Here is a 17,634-nt window from a genome sequence, read left to right as displayed (position 1 = left end):
TGTGCAACTTCGTGCACTACGCCCAGGGAATCTCAGAAATAAACCACCTGTGACAATTCCGAATCATTCTGAAACTTGCTAAGGATTAAACAAACTGTGAGACCTTCCTCTAACCAAACAGTGTTATTGGATCCATCAACTTGAACCACCACACTGACACCAACCATTTTAAACTGGTTGTGTTGACTCCATTGCATGCGTGTACTTAAGGTGCAATGTGATGTCTCTTTTGAGTGGCGAGTGAATTACAGGAGTGCCCCTGTATGGCTCCGATGAACATTTTCTCGGTGCGCAAATTATTACAGGCACTGGCTGCCAGCTCTGTTGCCTTTGTACACAGCAGTAAAAGCTGCAGATCCACACAATGGAACTGGGAGCAGCTCATCTTCCTCAGCTTCAGGAAATCAGGAAAAGGAGCTGTAATATGACTAATAAAAGGGTACTGTATGAAAGCTGGCACATCCTATTTAAACGTGCTTATAAAACACCCTTCTAGCTGCAACATGAACCACTGTTATCTGGAGTGCAAGGCATACAGGCTGGAGACCCGTCTCCCTAACACACAAAACACATGCAAGGGCCCTCAAAAGCCAATGATAGTATTTGAGTGAAGCCAATCAGTCAGTCAAAATGCTGGTGAACGGCCTGAAAAACGTGGATAGCGAAGTGTGAACATAAATAGAGTCTGTAGGAATCCTTTGGCTAGCACGTGGCAGAATGATGGAAAGCAGCATGCATCTGCCCTCGCTCTGCTGCAGGTTTGACTTCCTGAGATTTGGTCTATATGGCTACATTTACAAACATTTACTTCTCATTACCTTGATTCTGTCTCACAATTTTTTACCATTACAGATGGCAGAATTTTATTCACCAGCAGTCTGGACATGCTTCAAACTCCCCTGCTCAAGAGCGAGATGTGCTGCCAGGATATGACAGCTCTCTCCGTTCCCAGCCTCATAATCTTTCATGAAAAAATCTTGCTTCTAGACAACAAATGGACAGGAAAGAGGGGCACCCCACACGACCCCAGCTGTCCTGGTTCTTCAATCCCAGATCTTTGGTTGCTTTGCAGATGAGATTTAACTCTACAAAGAACCCACCCACCTGAACGATGGGTGAAAGTTTGCATTTTGGTCAAAGCCAGTCTATGGCTCTGGAGTTGGAGAGGGATTTGCTCTTATTTTGTTGCTTCATGGTACTTGGTTGCTGATAACCCGAAGTGAACTTTTACACAGCTCACGCAAAAATAACGCTTGTTAGACCAGCAGAGCCTTCTCTACAGCCCCAATTATCAGAATGATAACAGTAAGCTGGCAACATATCTGTCTTCTCCAAGGAACCTGCCATCCAGGCAAAGGACTGCAAACAAATTACCTGTATGTGCAGCTCTGGCAGTTCATTTCTCCCACGTCCTCTGCTCTCTGCCTGCAAATCCACCTCTGATGGGAACATCAGAATTTTTACGAACTGAGCACTTGATTTTTTTTTAAAAAAACCCAGCATTTACTTAATCCCTTATAAAAGCATTTGATTTTTTCACTCCCGTGTCTTGTGATTTCTCTGCTTACAATACTTCCCTCATCAAACTACACTGATTCAGCTCCCAGCAAAAACAACATTTGTACTTGTACAAGGAATAAATTTAAGGTTTGATGTTTCACAGCCCTTCAGTGAGAGGAGGGGCAGATATTTTCAAAGTCTGATTTTGTATGCTGCTTTGTATGTATTTCAGCCGTTCATTTTATCCCACTGAAGGAACATAATTTCTAGCTTTTGGACAAGCCACGTGGCACGTCATTCTAACTCTGAAAAGCGTTGGGATGTGAAATGGCCAGTCAGTGGATATTTTATGTGCAGAGAGCCAGTTTGGGTCATTTTAGTGTTTTATGCTTTCATTGTTTTATAAATCTGGCTATAATATGAGAAAAGGAACAAAACCACTGTCCAGGACAGGAGCAGTGTACAAGAGTGGAAGACAAATATTTTGTGGTAGACATATTCAGAAACCAAGATCTTTTCAGGACTTCTACAAGTTGACAGCAAGTGGAAGTGCTAAACTGATTATCCCCTTCATCACAAGACTCTGTTACCTAATGGGCTATTGCTCTGAAAATATTAACAGTTGAAGTCAAAAAACCAAAATAGTAAGTTCAGTAACATCAACTTTGAATCCTGGGTCAATTTATAATGAATGACAGGACTATACAATATATCTCAGAACCACTGTCATGTTTGCTCCATGATTAGCTTTGATTCATTTGGTCAACTCTTCTGACAAGGGTCAACAGCAGCAGACCTTAGCTCCGTGAACTTTCTGCTCCCTGCTTCCCAGCAACTCTGCCACAACGTGAGGGCCAAGCCCTGTCAAAATTTGTGACCTACACTGAAATAATCTCCTAATCACGATATTCAGCTGAAGCAGAGAGAATTTAATTTCACAGGCCTTGGTTATCAAGTAAAACTAAGTTAGCAGTGCCTGCAATAAAACACTGTTACTGTTCCTACCTGACAGGGTAAACCCACTCCCATTACTCACTTGAGTAACCCCACTGATTTCTATGGGGTGACCAAGGTGACCTGCTGAACACAAATAATTTAGGTCTATATAGAAAGCTGCCTGACACTTAATGGTCTAGGACTTTGCTCTCAGTTTCTCACGGCCTTATCAGAAAAGCTGTTCAGAGTGAAACTTTCCATATCAGGTATCTGCCTAAGGCTGAACTTGATGAATTTTGAGGTAAAAGGTCCAGAATGAGAGGAAGGGGAAAAAAGACTTACTTTGCCTGTGTTAGAAAAGAAGTCTTATTTCTGCTCACATGAGATGCTCCAGACCCTCCATGCTTTTAAGCAAGGGTTTGAAATTTTGCAGGGTTTAGCCTTGATGTCAAAAATATACATTATGTCATCCATGTGAAAATTTGCCTAAATTTGGTCACTCAGAAGACCTTTGCCAAGTTCCAGTTTGCACATATTCAGAAAGAACCTGTTAAGAGTTTGGCAGTTCATTTTTCTCAACATTAAATATTTCCTGAGCATACTCATCCCCCTGTTTGTTGGGCCACGTAAACCTGGGAGGCTCAACATGGAACTGCAAGCACTGAGCACCTCGTCCTATTGCTCTTCTGACCTACCAAGGGCCAAAAAAGCACAGAGCTCATGGCCTGAGACCACACTACTGCCTCTCCTGCTTCGTACTGCTGTCTTGCAGGTCTCAAGGCAACACAAATTGGTAATCTGAATCCCACTGAGATATGAGAAACCTAGAGGTGGTAAAACATTCTTTTTATGCCTTGAAGAGCTATAAAGCAATTGAAGAATTGCTTTGTAGTTCAGGTAAGACCCATATACTGTAAATGGATCAAAATTCAGTGAAGTTCCTTCCTTGTTCTTAAATTAGCAATCTCATTATCAGCCAATACAACAAGTAACACAACAAATCTTTACTTCAGTTATATAGCCAATACACTGAGGTACATATACTTGCTCTTAAACACCTACATTAATCCTAAAAGCTTAAAATCCTGCTGATGAAGCCAAGAATTTATTTGCATGTAGATATCACACACAGCTATCTATGCATAGCCTCATCTCAGTCCTTACTTGACAAAAATAATTCCCAGGCCTTCCTATACCATTGTTTAAAACTCCAGCACTGAAGCCGTATCAGAAACTGCTGGTAGCAGTATGTTCTGCCACTTTAAGCCAGGCAAAACAAAACTATGATTGCTCAACAGAGAAGAAAATCTTGATGGAAAGTGAAGACATTTACAAGATGCTAAGTCATCATTTAATTATGCAAAAGGATTTTAAATTTTTTTAATGATATGAAAAAGGTGACAGTGCTCTTTTGTGTTTACATTTTTATACTTCAAATTGTAAAGTAAACTTCAGAACCGTAAGTATAAAACTGTGAGACCAATGAAAAATATTAAGATTCAGACAATGAATTATAAGAGGTTTTTATTATTTGCCTTGAGGTTTTTGAGTCTTCAGGGTGTGATTTTATCACATCTGCAACCTCTTCTCCCGGAGGCTAAAAAACTATTCACTTTTAAACATAACAAAATGACAGCCAAGAATCCTGTATCATCATTTGATCTTGGCAGCTGAAAGCTCACAGAAAAAAAACAAACATCAACTATCATGAGATTTGTGATAAAACTGCAAGATCTGACATTCCTGCCAGTAAGATTCAGATCTGAAGTAAGAACTTGTATTCAATCACACTTAATCCTTAGAGAAATAATTCGGGTTCAAGTTTGTTGAATGCATTTATCCCACTGATAATAATTTATAACTTTACCCTTGCCATACAGGTAATTGGATATGATTCCCAAGGTACCAGGTTTCTGCTCACGCCGTCAGGAATGCCTTGGCCTAAAAGGGTATGAAAATATTGACTATATACTAAGAGAGCATAATGAGTACTGTAGGACAGTAGGACATACAACATCTCTTTTATAGGCATGGCCACAGGACAACTACATTACTCACAAGTTATGACACCAACAATGACTTAGGGGACTGCTCTAAATTTATGCCTCTAAAATGTTTTTACCATACCAGAAAGTCATCATTTCAGCCTATTGCATGTAGTTTAAGTAAGGCCACTTGAAAAAAAAAAAATCTAAATTATTGTTATGCTTAATTGACAGTCTTTTCCATACTCCTTCAACTGTGTAAATCAGTCTTTAGCAGAAGGAATCCTCTTATAATGCTTTCACATGAAACATGCAGGGATTGAAGTCTACTGCAGTGTAAAAAAGCCACTCTTCACTTTCATTGCTCATGGGATGTCTGGATTCAAATGACTCCCTAATTCAACACTATATATTGTCCTGAAGAAATTCTAGCAAGGCAGATTACACATGGAAACATTTCTTTGACAGGATCACTTCTTAAAAATGGGTGCTGTTAAAAATTTCTCAGTTATTGGGAATATGAGTAGTCACACATGAAGATGAAGAGGTGAGCGAAGTACAGGTGAAGCAGTGAGAAGTTCACAATCAGTGCACTCATCCACACCAGGGAATTATCACATCAGAAATGTAATTCATCTGTCCTAGGAAGACTATCAGAAGCAATATGTTCATTGCAGGAAGATATTTAGAATATTTCCATAAAAACCATGTCAGTAAGACTGATTCTTTCTATTTAATTCTCCCTTTTTCCAGTTCTGTCTCAGTAGATTAATACATCAAGAAATAATGAGATTTTGGGAAACTTAGATGAAAAATACATCTAGGCCATAGTTTCCTGCATTATTGCCAAGAAAAAATAAAGGGAACTGTTTATTAATTTCCAAGGACATAAGAGAAACAATTCTTAATAGTTTAAGAAATGTTTTTAAGAACTACAAAGGGTGAAATGAATAATGATGGCTACCATTAAGTAACTAATAAAGCCTGCTAGAATAATGCAAAATATGTCAGGTGTTAAACACATTAACATGCCAACCAAACTATTTTCTCCTTGCCTTGCATAATACAGTCCAGCATCAGGCACAGCTTGGCAGGTAGGAGGGGCAAGGTCAATCAGGGAGACGTGTCAGCACTGTGACTGGAATGCCTCCTGGTAGAACAGCAGCAATGGATCTCAGATCTTTCTGTATTTTACTGCTGCAGCAAAAGGACTTCTTGTCTTGACATCTGCTAGAATTTTGATTTGACTCCAAACTCTGTAACTAAAACTGCTACTGACTCAAAGGAAATTTTGCTTGACAAATCCTGACTTTAAAATTGGAATCTAATGTTATCTTTGTTATTTGGGACTGAAATCCCAGTAAATACAGTGAATTTATTTTTAAGCAGTTTCATAAAATGAGCATGGGTGGTGCAGATCTGACATGGGCAAGTGGGTGAGTGGCTAGAGCAAGAACCTGCATTTGGTCCAGGCCAGCTCTGTAGGCTAGGAGGTCTCACCAGGGCTGAGCACATTTCCTAGTCAGAGCCCAGGAAGGAACCAACCGAGATCATTTGGTATGAAAGACAGAAAGGGCATAATATATCATAGGCATGGTGGCAAAGGAAGGACATTTGTATTTCTTCATTTTGAGGAATCCAGCTACGTGTTTTATATTCATGTTGAAGAATGACAATGACATTGGTTAATTCAACATTTTACAACACATGTGAAGGGCCAAGCAAGGCCAAACATGAGTTATTTCTTCTTGAGCCCATCTATTTATAGCACAAGGCAAATATAGATCCAACCACGTGCTAAGGCTCTCTTGTTGTAATGCTTTGGTCTTTGCACCAGGTTCCCCCTGGCAGTCAGCAGTCTTTGGTTACTTCACTGTGTCTGTGGGGATGCCCAGAGCTGGCAGACAAATACTAAAACCGCAGCAACTTCTTCACTTGTTATTTTTGGCAAAAAAAAAATGAGGTATGTGACTCCCACCAGTGCAGAAACGTGTCACTGAAGGAGGCAGGTAGTGACACACAGTGAAATTCAATGAACCTGCAAAAAACCAGTGTGTATTTGGCCCCCATGGGATTGAATTAACACAGGGCAAAGGAAGTGAAAACTTCCTTTCTCTTGCAGAGCTACTGTGCATCCTCCAACGCTGGGGTGCTGCTGGAGACTGCAATAACTTCAGTAGCCTCTTTAAACCCAAATCAATGGCTGTCTTTCATCCTGATGAATGTGGATTCCTGGGTCCACCTCAACATTGCTGACATCCCAGTTTTATGCAACAGCTCCCTCACCTGTCCCTCTGTACAGAGAGGGGCACCCGGAGTCTGTTCACTCTGGATCTTCCTAAAACTGACAGCAAGTACTTAGCAAGCTTTCCAAAAAGGCATCACAGCACCAATCTGTTTCATGGATAAATGGCAACGAGGCAGAGATACTTTCAATATCTAGTAAACAGCACGGATGCTGTCACAGAAGACTGGGTTTTGATTAGTTTTTAAAAAATACGCATTTTTATACATCTGCATTTCTATACACTAAAAGAAGGCTCATTAAAACCAGGTGAGTGGAGGAGGCAAATTCCCTTCTCGTCAAAGAATAGAAGTGAATACAGTGCACTGCAATCCAAACCCATTCATACAGGGAAGCTCTAGTTCCCAAACTCAAATTAGGCTAACCAGTACCAGTAATCATCAGAAGAAATTCAGATGATAGAAAACATATTATACTGATAACTTCCTGGAGTCATGCTTATCTTTGTGTTACTAGTCATCACTTGCATAGGTGAAGAGAGGTTAATCACAGTAGGAAGCTGTTATGAAATAATTTTGACTGAGGAAATAACCAATTAAGTTTCCTCTGAGGCAAACAAGCATAGCTGCAAGCATTTGAGCTCCTCTGGAAACAATAGTACTATTCACAAGACTAAAGTAACAAGCATATTGCAGAAGCAGGATGTGAAAGGAAAACCTTCATGTATCAACAGCTTAATGGACACACTGTAACTCCAACTATCTCCCATATCTATATATCTATTTGAACATGTGCATACACCATCTATTTAAGGAGGCTCCCCAACACGCTGCTATACACAACTCGTTTGCAAAGCTTTCAGTTTCTAAGAGCATCTTTCTGATCAAGTGTGCTTTTGCAAACAGATGCTGCAGAACATGAAAACAACCATTCTGACTAATTCCATCTCTCTCAGCAGAAACCCTGTCTTTAAAAGTCACTCATCACTGAATGGCCTTTGGTCTGCAGAAAAATGTGAAGTATGTTTTAATTACATCCCCAGTGGCCTCCCACTTGATGTCCCGTCCACTGTATCTCTGGCGAGACAACCTTATCTCTGGATATTTTTCAATTACACTAAACAGCATTTATTCAAGTCCTTACTGATTCACTGTACCCGAGCATGGTTATTTGCTCTTTAACTCTAATTTTGAAAAGTGAAGTCTGCCTCATTAAACGATGTAAGATTTCCAGTAACATTTAGTAATAATGGCTACATTAATTAACATCACATTCAAATGGAATCCCTCTGAGGATACTTATCACACTGCTAGCATGTTTATACCTAACGTGTTAATATCAGCTCATGTTCTTACAAGAGAATTCTTGCTTTACGACAATACATTCTAGTTGTGAATTAAGTACCACTTGATATGTTAGATATGCTGTCCCTACATTTTAACGTAGAATATCACTCACAGGTTTCATTCACATTTTGTTTCCTCTTTACAACAGTCAGTCATATGCATCAAATGAACTGGATATCAGCCCTGCGTGGCAAAGATGCCTTTTCCATGTCATCAGAGTTTTCAGAGACAGCCTCTTGCAGCACTCTGCAATACACGGAAAAATTCCCTCATGCACATCTTACCTCTTTGGTGTGGGTATGGAAGGAGACTGACATGTCCAAGAGAAGTTTCCTCTGTTCCACTCTCCGGACAAAGTCCTGAATCCGTACTTCCAGATGCCGGGCTGCTTTATAGATCTCTTCAGGGTCACATTCCCCAGTCTGAGCCAACTGCTCCGCAGCCTCCAAAAGCTTGTCTGCATTGGTGTACGTATTCTACCAGCAAACAAAGCAAGAAACGGAGTATGAGTAATACAACTGTGGCAAGTAAACCCCTGAAACAGGCTGTTGATACTTTCAAAGGCATGAAAGCAAGTGATTACCAGAGTTTTAAAACAATAGTAATAATTCCTACTGGCACTTCCATCTGTGAAAGGAGAATGTATAAAGCCACATAGACTAATCCCTGAGTGCACATGAAATAATTTCTCCTGCCAGGCACAGCAACAGGACTGTGCACTTGTTTATTTCCAAGTCCCTTGGTATTTCTCAAAGATAACGTAATGAAGCAAGTGGGACTAACCACCTCAGAAGCCTACGGTGCCTCACGTGACACTTGGATACAAGCTCATTGCAAAGGCCTCCCAACAGCTATCACATTACAGCATGTAATCACGTTAGCCAGAGATGTCTCAGCCTCAAGAAACATTTGCCTTTCACTGGCTCTTGTGAGATAACTTGAGAGGACGGTGTCTTCAAGTTCCTTCTACGTCTTTTCCTCTCGTCTACTGTTCTGCATCATATTTCTAAACGGAGTAAGTCTATTTTATCAGCTTGCAGCTGCCAATATGTAATGCTCAGATTGCTTTGGAGAGGTAACTCCTCCAGTCTGTTGAAGGCACCTACCTGCTCTCTATTACATAAGAATTTGAACACTTCACCATCCTGAATAGATTTACCCCATAGCCACAGCCTTTGCGATATGAGATGTATTACTCCTACTCCACAGAGAGGGAACTGAAGAACACAGAAGCTAAGCGATGTACCCAATACATGCCAGACTACGGAGGAACAGAAGGGAATTACATCAAACTTATCTCAGCTTTCAAACTACCTGCCCATCCTTTCTCTCCCTCTTTCATATTTCTGGAAAACACCACTGAATTAATACACCAGAGAGTCTCACAAATAACAGCAAAAATGGAAAGGGAGCACAGTCATCTTCTCCATAGCCATGGAGCTATGGTTTAGTCAGCTATGTCTAGCTAACTAAACATAGCCGGCCCTCGCTGTCATAGAAAGCTTTCTTCATTCAAGTTGAGGCCAATAGCTCTGTGGCATTTAACACTTAACAAAAATAAGGATAGACAAATATATCAGTTTAAGTGTGTTTCTAGTACCCGGTGAGATCTCCAGAAATGCTCAGTATTGGCCTAATACTGCTCCCACTGGGAATTTTAACCTCCCTTTCAAGAAAAGTAGAATTGTAGCACTTTCCTTTTCAAAATCCTACTGAGAATCCTCCTCAGTTTAAAAATGCATTAACTTTATAGGTATACCCAAAATACCTTTGGACACTGTGGACACACATGTACTACTGAGCATTAAAGGCACACTGTCAAACATAAAAGCCATGAATCAAGTCATGTTGTTTTTACTTAGATAATATCTCGCTGCAGTCAATAGCTGTGGCTGGAGAAAATATTCAATGGAAAGATGGAACACTGGCCTCCAAGTGTTTAATAGGGGAAAATATTTCCAGTTATAAAAAGCAGAAAGAAAACAGCTCATTCACTGTTCATTTTCCCAGTTTCTGAGGGCTGAATATAAATCTACAGTATCTGCATTTCTTCTTTTGGACTGTGAAGAACATATTCTAGATAGTTTTGTTACCAATAGTAAATTTTTATTTCCCGTACTGCTATAACGGTTAGGTTGTTAACAGTTGCAAAATGTTATGCTTTAATAATCATTTTTTGGAAACCTCTTTAGCTGAGAATTTGTAAAAAATGTTCCATTTAATACGATCTGAATTAGGGTCCAGTTTCACTTAACAACATCCTTTCTGAATGATCCTCTTCCAATAGTATTTGGAGCAAATGCCAAAGCCAGCACTAGTTTTCAAAGTTTACTCCACTCTAGCGTTTTTCACACAGTACCACCACAACAGCTCAAACACCATTCCAGTTCCCTGGGGAGAAGGCTGTCCTCTGCTTTCATTTATAATACTTAGTATACTTTTAAACCCATTCACCCTCTGCTCATGGCACAGATTCGGGACACATCCACCTTTGCTGAAATACAGTATGAACACAGCTTTGCTGCATTTGTCTCTAAAACACTTATGTATATCTCTGCTGAAAACCACTATGAGTTCACTGACTCCAACACGTGATGTACCTAATTACGTCTAGAAGAGGTAAGTTCACCAATACAATCATCAGATATAAATACACCGCATGGTGAAAAGGGTGTAGGCTGAGCCCTAGACTTCGGGGAAAAAAGAGTGCAGACTGGCCTCAACAGAGGCTCTGGCCACACTGCACAAACAGTAAAGGATGCAGCGGTCCCACAGCACTCCCTTTGTATTACACAAGGTTCTCCAAAGGCAAAGGGGATTTTCTGCAAGGAAGCTGTCTGGATGTGGAAGGAGGCACATGCAGTGTTTCACCTGGGCTATGCCAGACACAGGCATCCAGTGATGCTTCCCTGAAGCATTCGTACCTAATTTTGGACACGTTTGCTTAAATATATCACACACAAGAAGCCTGAATGCAACACATATTAAGTACGGTGAAATTTTTGTTCACCTGTTTTTCCGTCTTTGTCCACTGAGTTCCCAGCTGAGTGTCTGGGTATTAATTAAAAACAGGTGCAGTTTATGATAGGAAAAACACTAATGGCTTTGTCTCTGTCATTCTAGAAGGAAGGCCTGGTGCTGAGAGATTTCCAGCTCACTGTTGCAGATTTAAGGAGTTTAGATATATTTCAGATAACCAGCCACATTTGGGAGTTAACTACACTCATTTTGAACTTCAAAGTTTGATGTACTCATGAAAGGATTGTCATCTACTGTCAGCTGAGATATAAACATGGCACAGGACAAATAAGCTGGAGGCTAGTTATTTGGTGAGAGCCTGCTCTACTTTTGTTCTGTTCATTTGTTTCAAGTGTCCATTAATCATATCAGAAGTTGTGGTGCATATCAAATGTTTTCACGTACATCTATGTCTCTACAAGTTCTGAACTAAAGTTATGTTGAACCTGAGAGCTCCATCCTGGTTAGTACTATAACGCTCCACTGCTTGCCTGCTTCGTACACCTTCCTTCTGAGCTCACTCTCTTGTTAGTAAGATCTTCAGAGTTTAGACCCTTGTTTCATTTGTTTGGAGCACTTTGTACTTTTTGGTGTGACATCACCCTGGATCAGGCAGGGTGGGAATCCAAGAGAGAATTAAGTTTCCTGATGAAGAGAAGCATATAATGACTCCTTGTCCCTTGTCCTTATCAGATTCCCCAGCCTTCTGAGATCTGGAAGGATCTACCAAGGGCACAGGATCTAGGTACATCTCCAAACTGGCATGAAGATTCAAAACTTCGGAAGGCGGTAAAAGCTAATGCAACCTCAGAAGGAAATTTTTGCTACTAGAAGGACAATCATGGCTGTCTCCTTTTCTGCCAACCGCAGACCCATGGAAGGTTTTCTGTGGAATCCTGAGGAAGGTGACATGAAAAATGGCTAATCCCTCCAGAGTGAAGATCCTATGGAGAATCTCTCTTCTACATCTGTGGAAATTAATTCCTATCAAATGATAATAGCACAAGTTCCACAGGAAAAGAATCTATGAGTTATAAAATTATACACTCTCTAAAACTTCAGGAGTGTGTGATATTTTTTCCTAACGTTGCATTAACCCCTGAGAGAACTGTCATGTGTAAACCCTTGAAATTCTCAGTGATCTGCTAGCTGGCATTACATACTTCTGCACTGTTTCAAGCACAACCCAACTTCCATCTCAAATCTCTTAATAATCTTTCTATACTAATCTTTCCATAATCACCTATTTCAATCATGAAATCTGCAATCACAAGAAAATTAAACTGCACCCGTCAGGTTTTAGAATGGAAATGACTGTAATGCATGTTTTCGGAATTCATTTTAGAAAGAATCAAGAGGCCTTCATACCTCTTCTGTTTCTTTCAAATAAAAAAAACCTCAAACACAATTATGGAGAAGAAATAGTCTAATAAAACCTATACAGCAATCCCTACCACAATGCAGAATCTGAGGTGATTGTTGTCTTATCCCATGGCAATATTTGCTAACAGGATTCCCATAACTTTGGTTCATTAATTGTTAACAGTTTGATATTCTATAGCAAGTTGAAAAAAAAACGGTTTATGAAAAAGCTGATGCAAAATTTGCCTGTTATATTTATCATGCTTTTCTTTGCATCTCAGACCAACAAATGCCAAAATGTCAGGATCCATTTCTATCTCTGACTCAGGTAGCAGATCTCAGTCAAGATTGCACCATGTCTTCAGTTTAACACATGAAACTGCATTGAAAATGCACTATCCAAATACAGCTCTTTCAGCAAACTACCTAACAGATTTCCATAAAGTTGAAACAAACATTACTTTGTCCATAATCTTTGTGCCAGAGAAGTGTTTTGTCAACTGTTCTCTCCAAGTCTTTTTAACTCTGAGTAGGAGTTGCACTGATTCTCATCATCAGAGAGAATTGGCTGCACGCAGTTTGTGCTTGACCTCATCTGTTACTCAGAAAATAGCACTGCAGTGCTCAGTATAAATCAAGGACCCTAATTCTGATTTCAAAGTATTTGACATTTTTTCCCTAATTAAAAAGAAAAAAAAAAAAAGAGAAAATACTGAATAAGGCATCAGTTAATTCTTGGACCAGTGTAAGGTTAGAGGCAGCAGAACAGAAATATTTTGCCTTTCTTATTTATGGTACGTATTGCAAGCTAAAGAAATCTAATATCTTTGTCACTTAGAAACAAATTAGAATGGAATGGAATAGAATAGTTCAGTTGAAAGTGACCTGCAACAATCATCTAGTCCAGCTGCCTGACCACAAGTTAAAGCATGTTGTTAAGGACATTGTCCAAATGCGTCTTAAAACACTGACAGGCTTGGGGCATCAACCACCTCTCTAGGAAGCCTGTTCCAGTGTTTGATTATCCTCTTTGTAAAGAAATGCTTCCTAATGTCCAGCGTAAACCTTCCCTGATGCAGCTTTGAACCATTCCCAAATGTCCAGTCACTTGATCCCAGGGAGAAGCGCTCAGCACCTCCCTCTTCACTTCCCCTCCTCGGAAAGCTGTAGACAGCAATGAGTTTGCCCCTCACCCTCCTTTTCTCCAAACTAGACAAACCCAGTGTCCTCAGCCACTCCTTACAGGACATTCCTTCCAGCCCTTTCACCAGCTTTGTTGCCCTCCTCTGGATGCGTTCAAATATCTTAATATCCTTTTTAAATTAAAAAAAAAAAAAAAACACCAACAAAACAAAACGTACCAATCATATGTATTTGTGCTTTTCACTGACCCCTCCCTGCATTTTTAAGGCATTGATGTAGTGCAGCATTTTGGTTTCAACTCAAGTGAAAAACTCAGAAAACGGTTCCACGTAGTTTTCCCTGTACTCCTAGCAACTACACTTGTTACTAGTTTATTGCTGGGTGTTTCTAGGCAGATTACATTGAAAATAGCTGTCTAATGGTAGTGCAGGGCAGAGTTCACGGCCTAAATCTGGGCAATTTTTTTCCAGAACAATCTCCCCTTGCATAGTATTTTACAGCTGTTTCTTTTCTTTGAGAAGTTTTCATGGCAACCGTCTCCAAGATCTTCAACGTGTTGTGAACCATGCCGATCAGTCAGGAAAAGAAGCTAAGTTGCATACGCAGGAGGAGAAACACGAGGAAGGGGAACAGGGCAGGTGATCAGATACACTATGGCATTAAACACAGAAGACACAACTAGACTGCACTTCCTGAGTAGATATTTAGATATGCTGAAGGGGAATGAGGCAGCACTGGTTTGCCTTACTCTGTGTTAATCAAGTTCTGGGGCTGTGCAAGGCAGTTCCAGGCAAAGGTTCCTCGATTTGATTCAGAGAGCTTTGTCACTTAGGTTTTACCATGTAAAGGGCATGGGAGAGATGGCATCTCTAGAAGCCAGTAAGTACTGATGAGAGAGAGACCTTAGCTTAGATCTGATCTTGACTGAAGACTAGTGGTGTGAATCCCATCTTATGCCCACAGGCTGAAGCTTAGGAGACTTACTAGGCTTGCTCTGATGTGATATCTCCTTTATGTTCTTCAGAGTCACGACTTGACTCTTTAACACCAAAGATGAAATCACAGTATTATTACTCTTGCTGTGAAGATGGGCTGTCGAGACAAAGTTCAAAGCCTGATCCATCTCTCACCGCAAACAGTGAAAAGGATCGTACTGACTCCAGTGAGAACTGGGTCAGCCTCCCAGCCATTTACTGAAGATCGCAGGAGGAGACAAAAAATGGCAAAGGGCTAAAAATAGAAAACTGGAGGCCTCGCAACCCAGTTCTGCGCATAGGCAGCGGGTAGCACTCCTCCCTGCAGAAACTACAGCACCATACACATTCACAAAATGGTTATTATGGAGCTTATTCTGCATTTCATCTCAATCCTTATAAACTATTGTTATTCTTAATTATGACGCTCAGTTACTGCTATCAGATTCTTTGCTCAAGCCATTTTGTTAAAATTAGCTCGTTTTTTGTTTAGGTTAAATGACATCACAATCAGGCTCTTTTGGAGAATTATATCTTTAGTAATTTGATATTCTAAAGCCAAAATGAGTGACCACAATGAAGCATTTCTTTGATAAATAAATCTGAGGTTTAAGGAAGCATCCATCTTTGTCAAAATTCCTGCTCTCTTAAGAAGGGCAAAAGCTAAGCGCGTACGATGATCTAATGTAAGATGTGATTTTATTCAGTTTGAATTTCACATAATCAAATCAAGACCTGTACTCTTACTTGTACTCTATTGCTCTTATTCAAAACAGACTTACCAGGAATTACAGTTACAGAAGTTAAAGGCAGAATAGCTCTCTGAGGTCATGCACCACTTGCTCTATCAGTACAGGATTGTTCCCTACTGTACACTAGAAGGAAAACCTCTTCAGATCTTTTTTAAAAATATGCAGGTAATGAAGTTTCCATCACTTCCTTTTCCAGACTGTTTTTCCTTTAGATATGGCAATTCATCTCAAGTTTTTCTTGTCATAATTTTACCTCGGTTCTCCTTGGACTGTCCTTTAAGTTTGAGCTCTTAAAATACTACAGTCTGTCATATTCCTCTTTTGATGGACACATAAGAACACGCCTGCCTTTAAATGAGTGAATCACATCTGTTTAAGCAGTTTAACAATGAGGGTCTCAGGTAAGTTTGTGAGTGCAAGCTTAGCTCAGTTCAGTAACATCCACAGATTTGGGGAATGTGAAGTTTGCTCCCATTTCAGATGGCTAAGAGGCCAGATATAATACCATGCTGGTACTAATTACTACTTTACACCTCCAATAATTCCATTATTTCAGTGGATTATCCAAGCATAAGGGATTTTTCAGCATGAATGAGAAATAAATAGTTGCCAGGAATGACGAGGTGGATATCACACAGCATCTTCACTAACCATTGCCAAGAACCAGATATTTTTCCATGTATCATTGCCTTTTATTTACGGTTTTCCCTCAGGGTTCAAACACACAAATTGAGATTAATTTATTGTTTGAATTTAAAAGAACGACACTTACACATTACATCAAATGCTGAAACCCCAAATAAATTGTTTAAAAGCTACCTTAGACCTTCAAGCCAATAAATAAGCAAGATTAGAATTAACAGCTGGAAATACATTAGCTAAAAGAATTCTTCTTTGCGCTATTTCATTTTGAGTGCTTACTTTAGATTAAAAAAAATGTTGCCTATGCTATATTTTATCACATCAGCTGTTCATCTCAATCAGGAGCCCAGTCACACATCAAATAGAGAATACTCTTATTACCACAATCACACTAATTAACTCCAATGTGATCACAACTATTATTCTATGAAATGCCAGTGAAACATATAGTGAAATAATGTTTTAAATATTAACCTAATATCACACATCATATCTAGTGTTAATAAGTATGCAAAGACACATAGATGCAACGTGCGTGCATATACCATATACACAAAAGAACATACAAACTTCTTAGCTCAGTGTGGTCAGCTTAACCATCACTCCTGAACAGTACCATCTATGCAAGGACTTTACTTCAAATGCCTCCAAAGCTATTTTATTCTTCTAAATCAGAATGCTCAAAAGCATGTTTGACGAAGATCTAGACTTTTCAAACCTCTGCTTAGATTTTTTTTTTTTTAAATGTTGCAAGACTCATTTCTATTTTTGTTGCAAGGAAGAAGACAAGGGATTATTATTTTTTTTTGTAGGCAAAAAGATTACACCCACCAACGGCTTCACCTGGAGCCTGGCAAACTTCCTTTTTCTTCCCTATTTTATTTTAGTGAGTATGTATGTGCAATCTCCTCTATTAAATAATCACTAAGCACTTGCTTTATACGAGATAAGTAAATAGTCCTACTCTTCCCAGGGAAGCAATCTGCACACTTCAGGTTACAAGGAGGGCATATCATTGCAGGATTACACTGTAGTCTGACACACATCCTTGAAGAAGGTCCAGTTTAAACTGCTAGAAATACATGCACTTTTACACTTTGTGAGACGGGATTTAAGAAGCTTTGATCTACAAAACTCCACATAGGAGCTGGAAGAACACCCCTTTGGCACAAGAATGAAACTTTAATCCCACAAAGCCATCCTCAGCATCTTTCCTGAGGCAAGAGGTTGCCAGCTGACACAGCGGTGCTGCCTGCTGCCACAGGAAGGCTCATCCACTCAGTCTGACACACAAACACCTCCATTTACAAACTAAGAACCATCAGAGGAAACAATTTTCAGAGATTGCACTGAAAAAGCTTCACATTTTTAACTGAGGTGGTCTCAGTCCTTCAAAGCCAGCAGTCATACCTCTCTTGGACCTTAAGGCACCTTAAATAGAAAGAGTGTACTTAATATGGAGGCTCATTTTTGGAAGAAGTAGGAAATATGATGGTTGGGTTATGCAGGTAAAGGTCAATTAATACTCTTTGGAATATTTTTTTTTTACTATCACCCTACTACTCTTATGGGAGAAGCATACCTAAACAGCATATTAAAATGAGACAATGAAATACTTCCATTGCTGTTAAATATTTTCAATATTTTATGGACTCTACAAGGATGTACAAGAATTAGGGAAGATACCTGAAATTGATGATTACTGGCCAAGTTTTATCCTAGAATTTGATC

The 17,634-nt window shown here is 39.7% G+C and overlaps 1 protein-coding gene across 3 annotated transcripts in view; it reads right to left on the bottom strand.

The window, feature by feature from the left end:
- The window catches only part of KALRN (kalirin RhoGEF kinase), a 536,138-nt gene that overhangs the window by 209,869 nt on the left and 308,635 nt on the right, over positions 1–17,634 (bottom strand). For all 3 annotated transcript variants that reach the window (XM_086615857.1, XM_086615858.1, XM_086615859.1), the window contains one exon: positions 8,297–8,488. In XM_086615857.1, the coding sequence (XP_086471983.1) occupies positions 8,297–8,488 (192 nt within the window). The remainder of the gene's footprint in view (positions 1–8,296; positions 8,489–17,634) is intronic.

The sequence above is a fragment of the Tauraco erythrolophus genome, chromosome 8, assembly GCF_009769465.1.
Source record: "Tauraco erythrolophus isolate bTauEry1 chromosome 8, bTauEry1.pri, whole genome shotgun sequence".
Classification (NCBI taxonomy): Eukaryota; Metazoa; Chordata; class Aves; order Musophagiformes; family Musophagidae; genus Tauraco; species Tauraco erythrolophus.
This window is presented reverse-complemented; position numbering and strand designations above follow the sequence as displayed.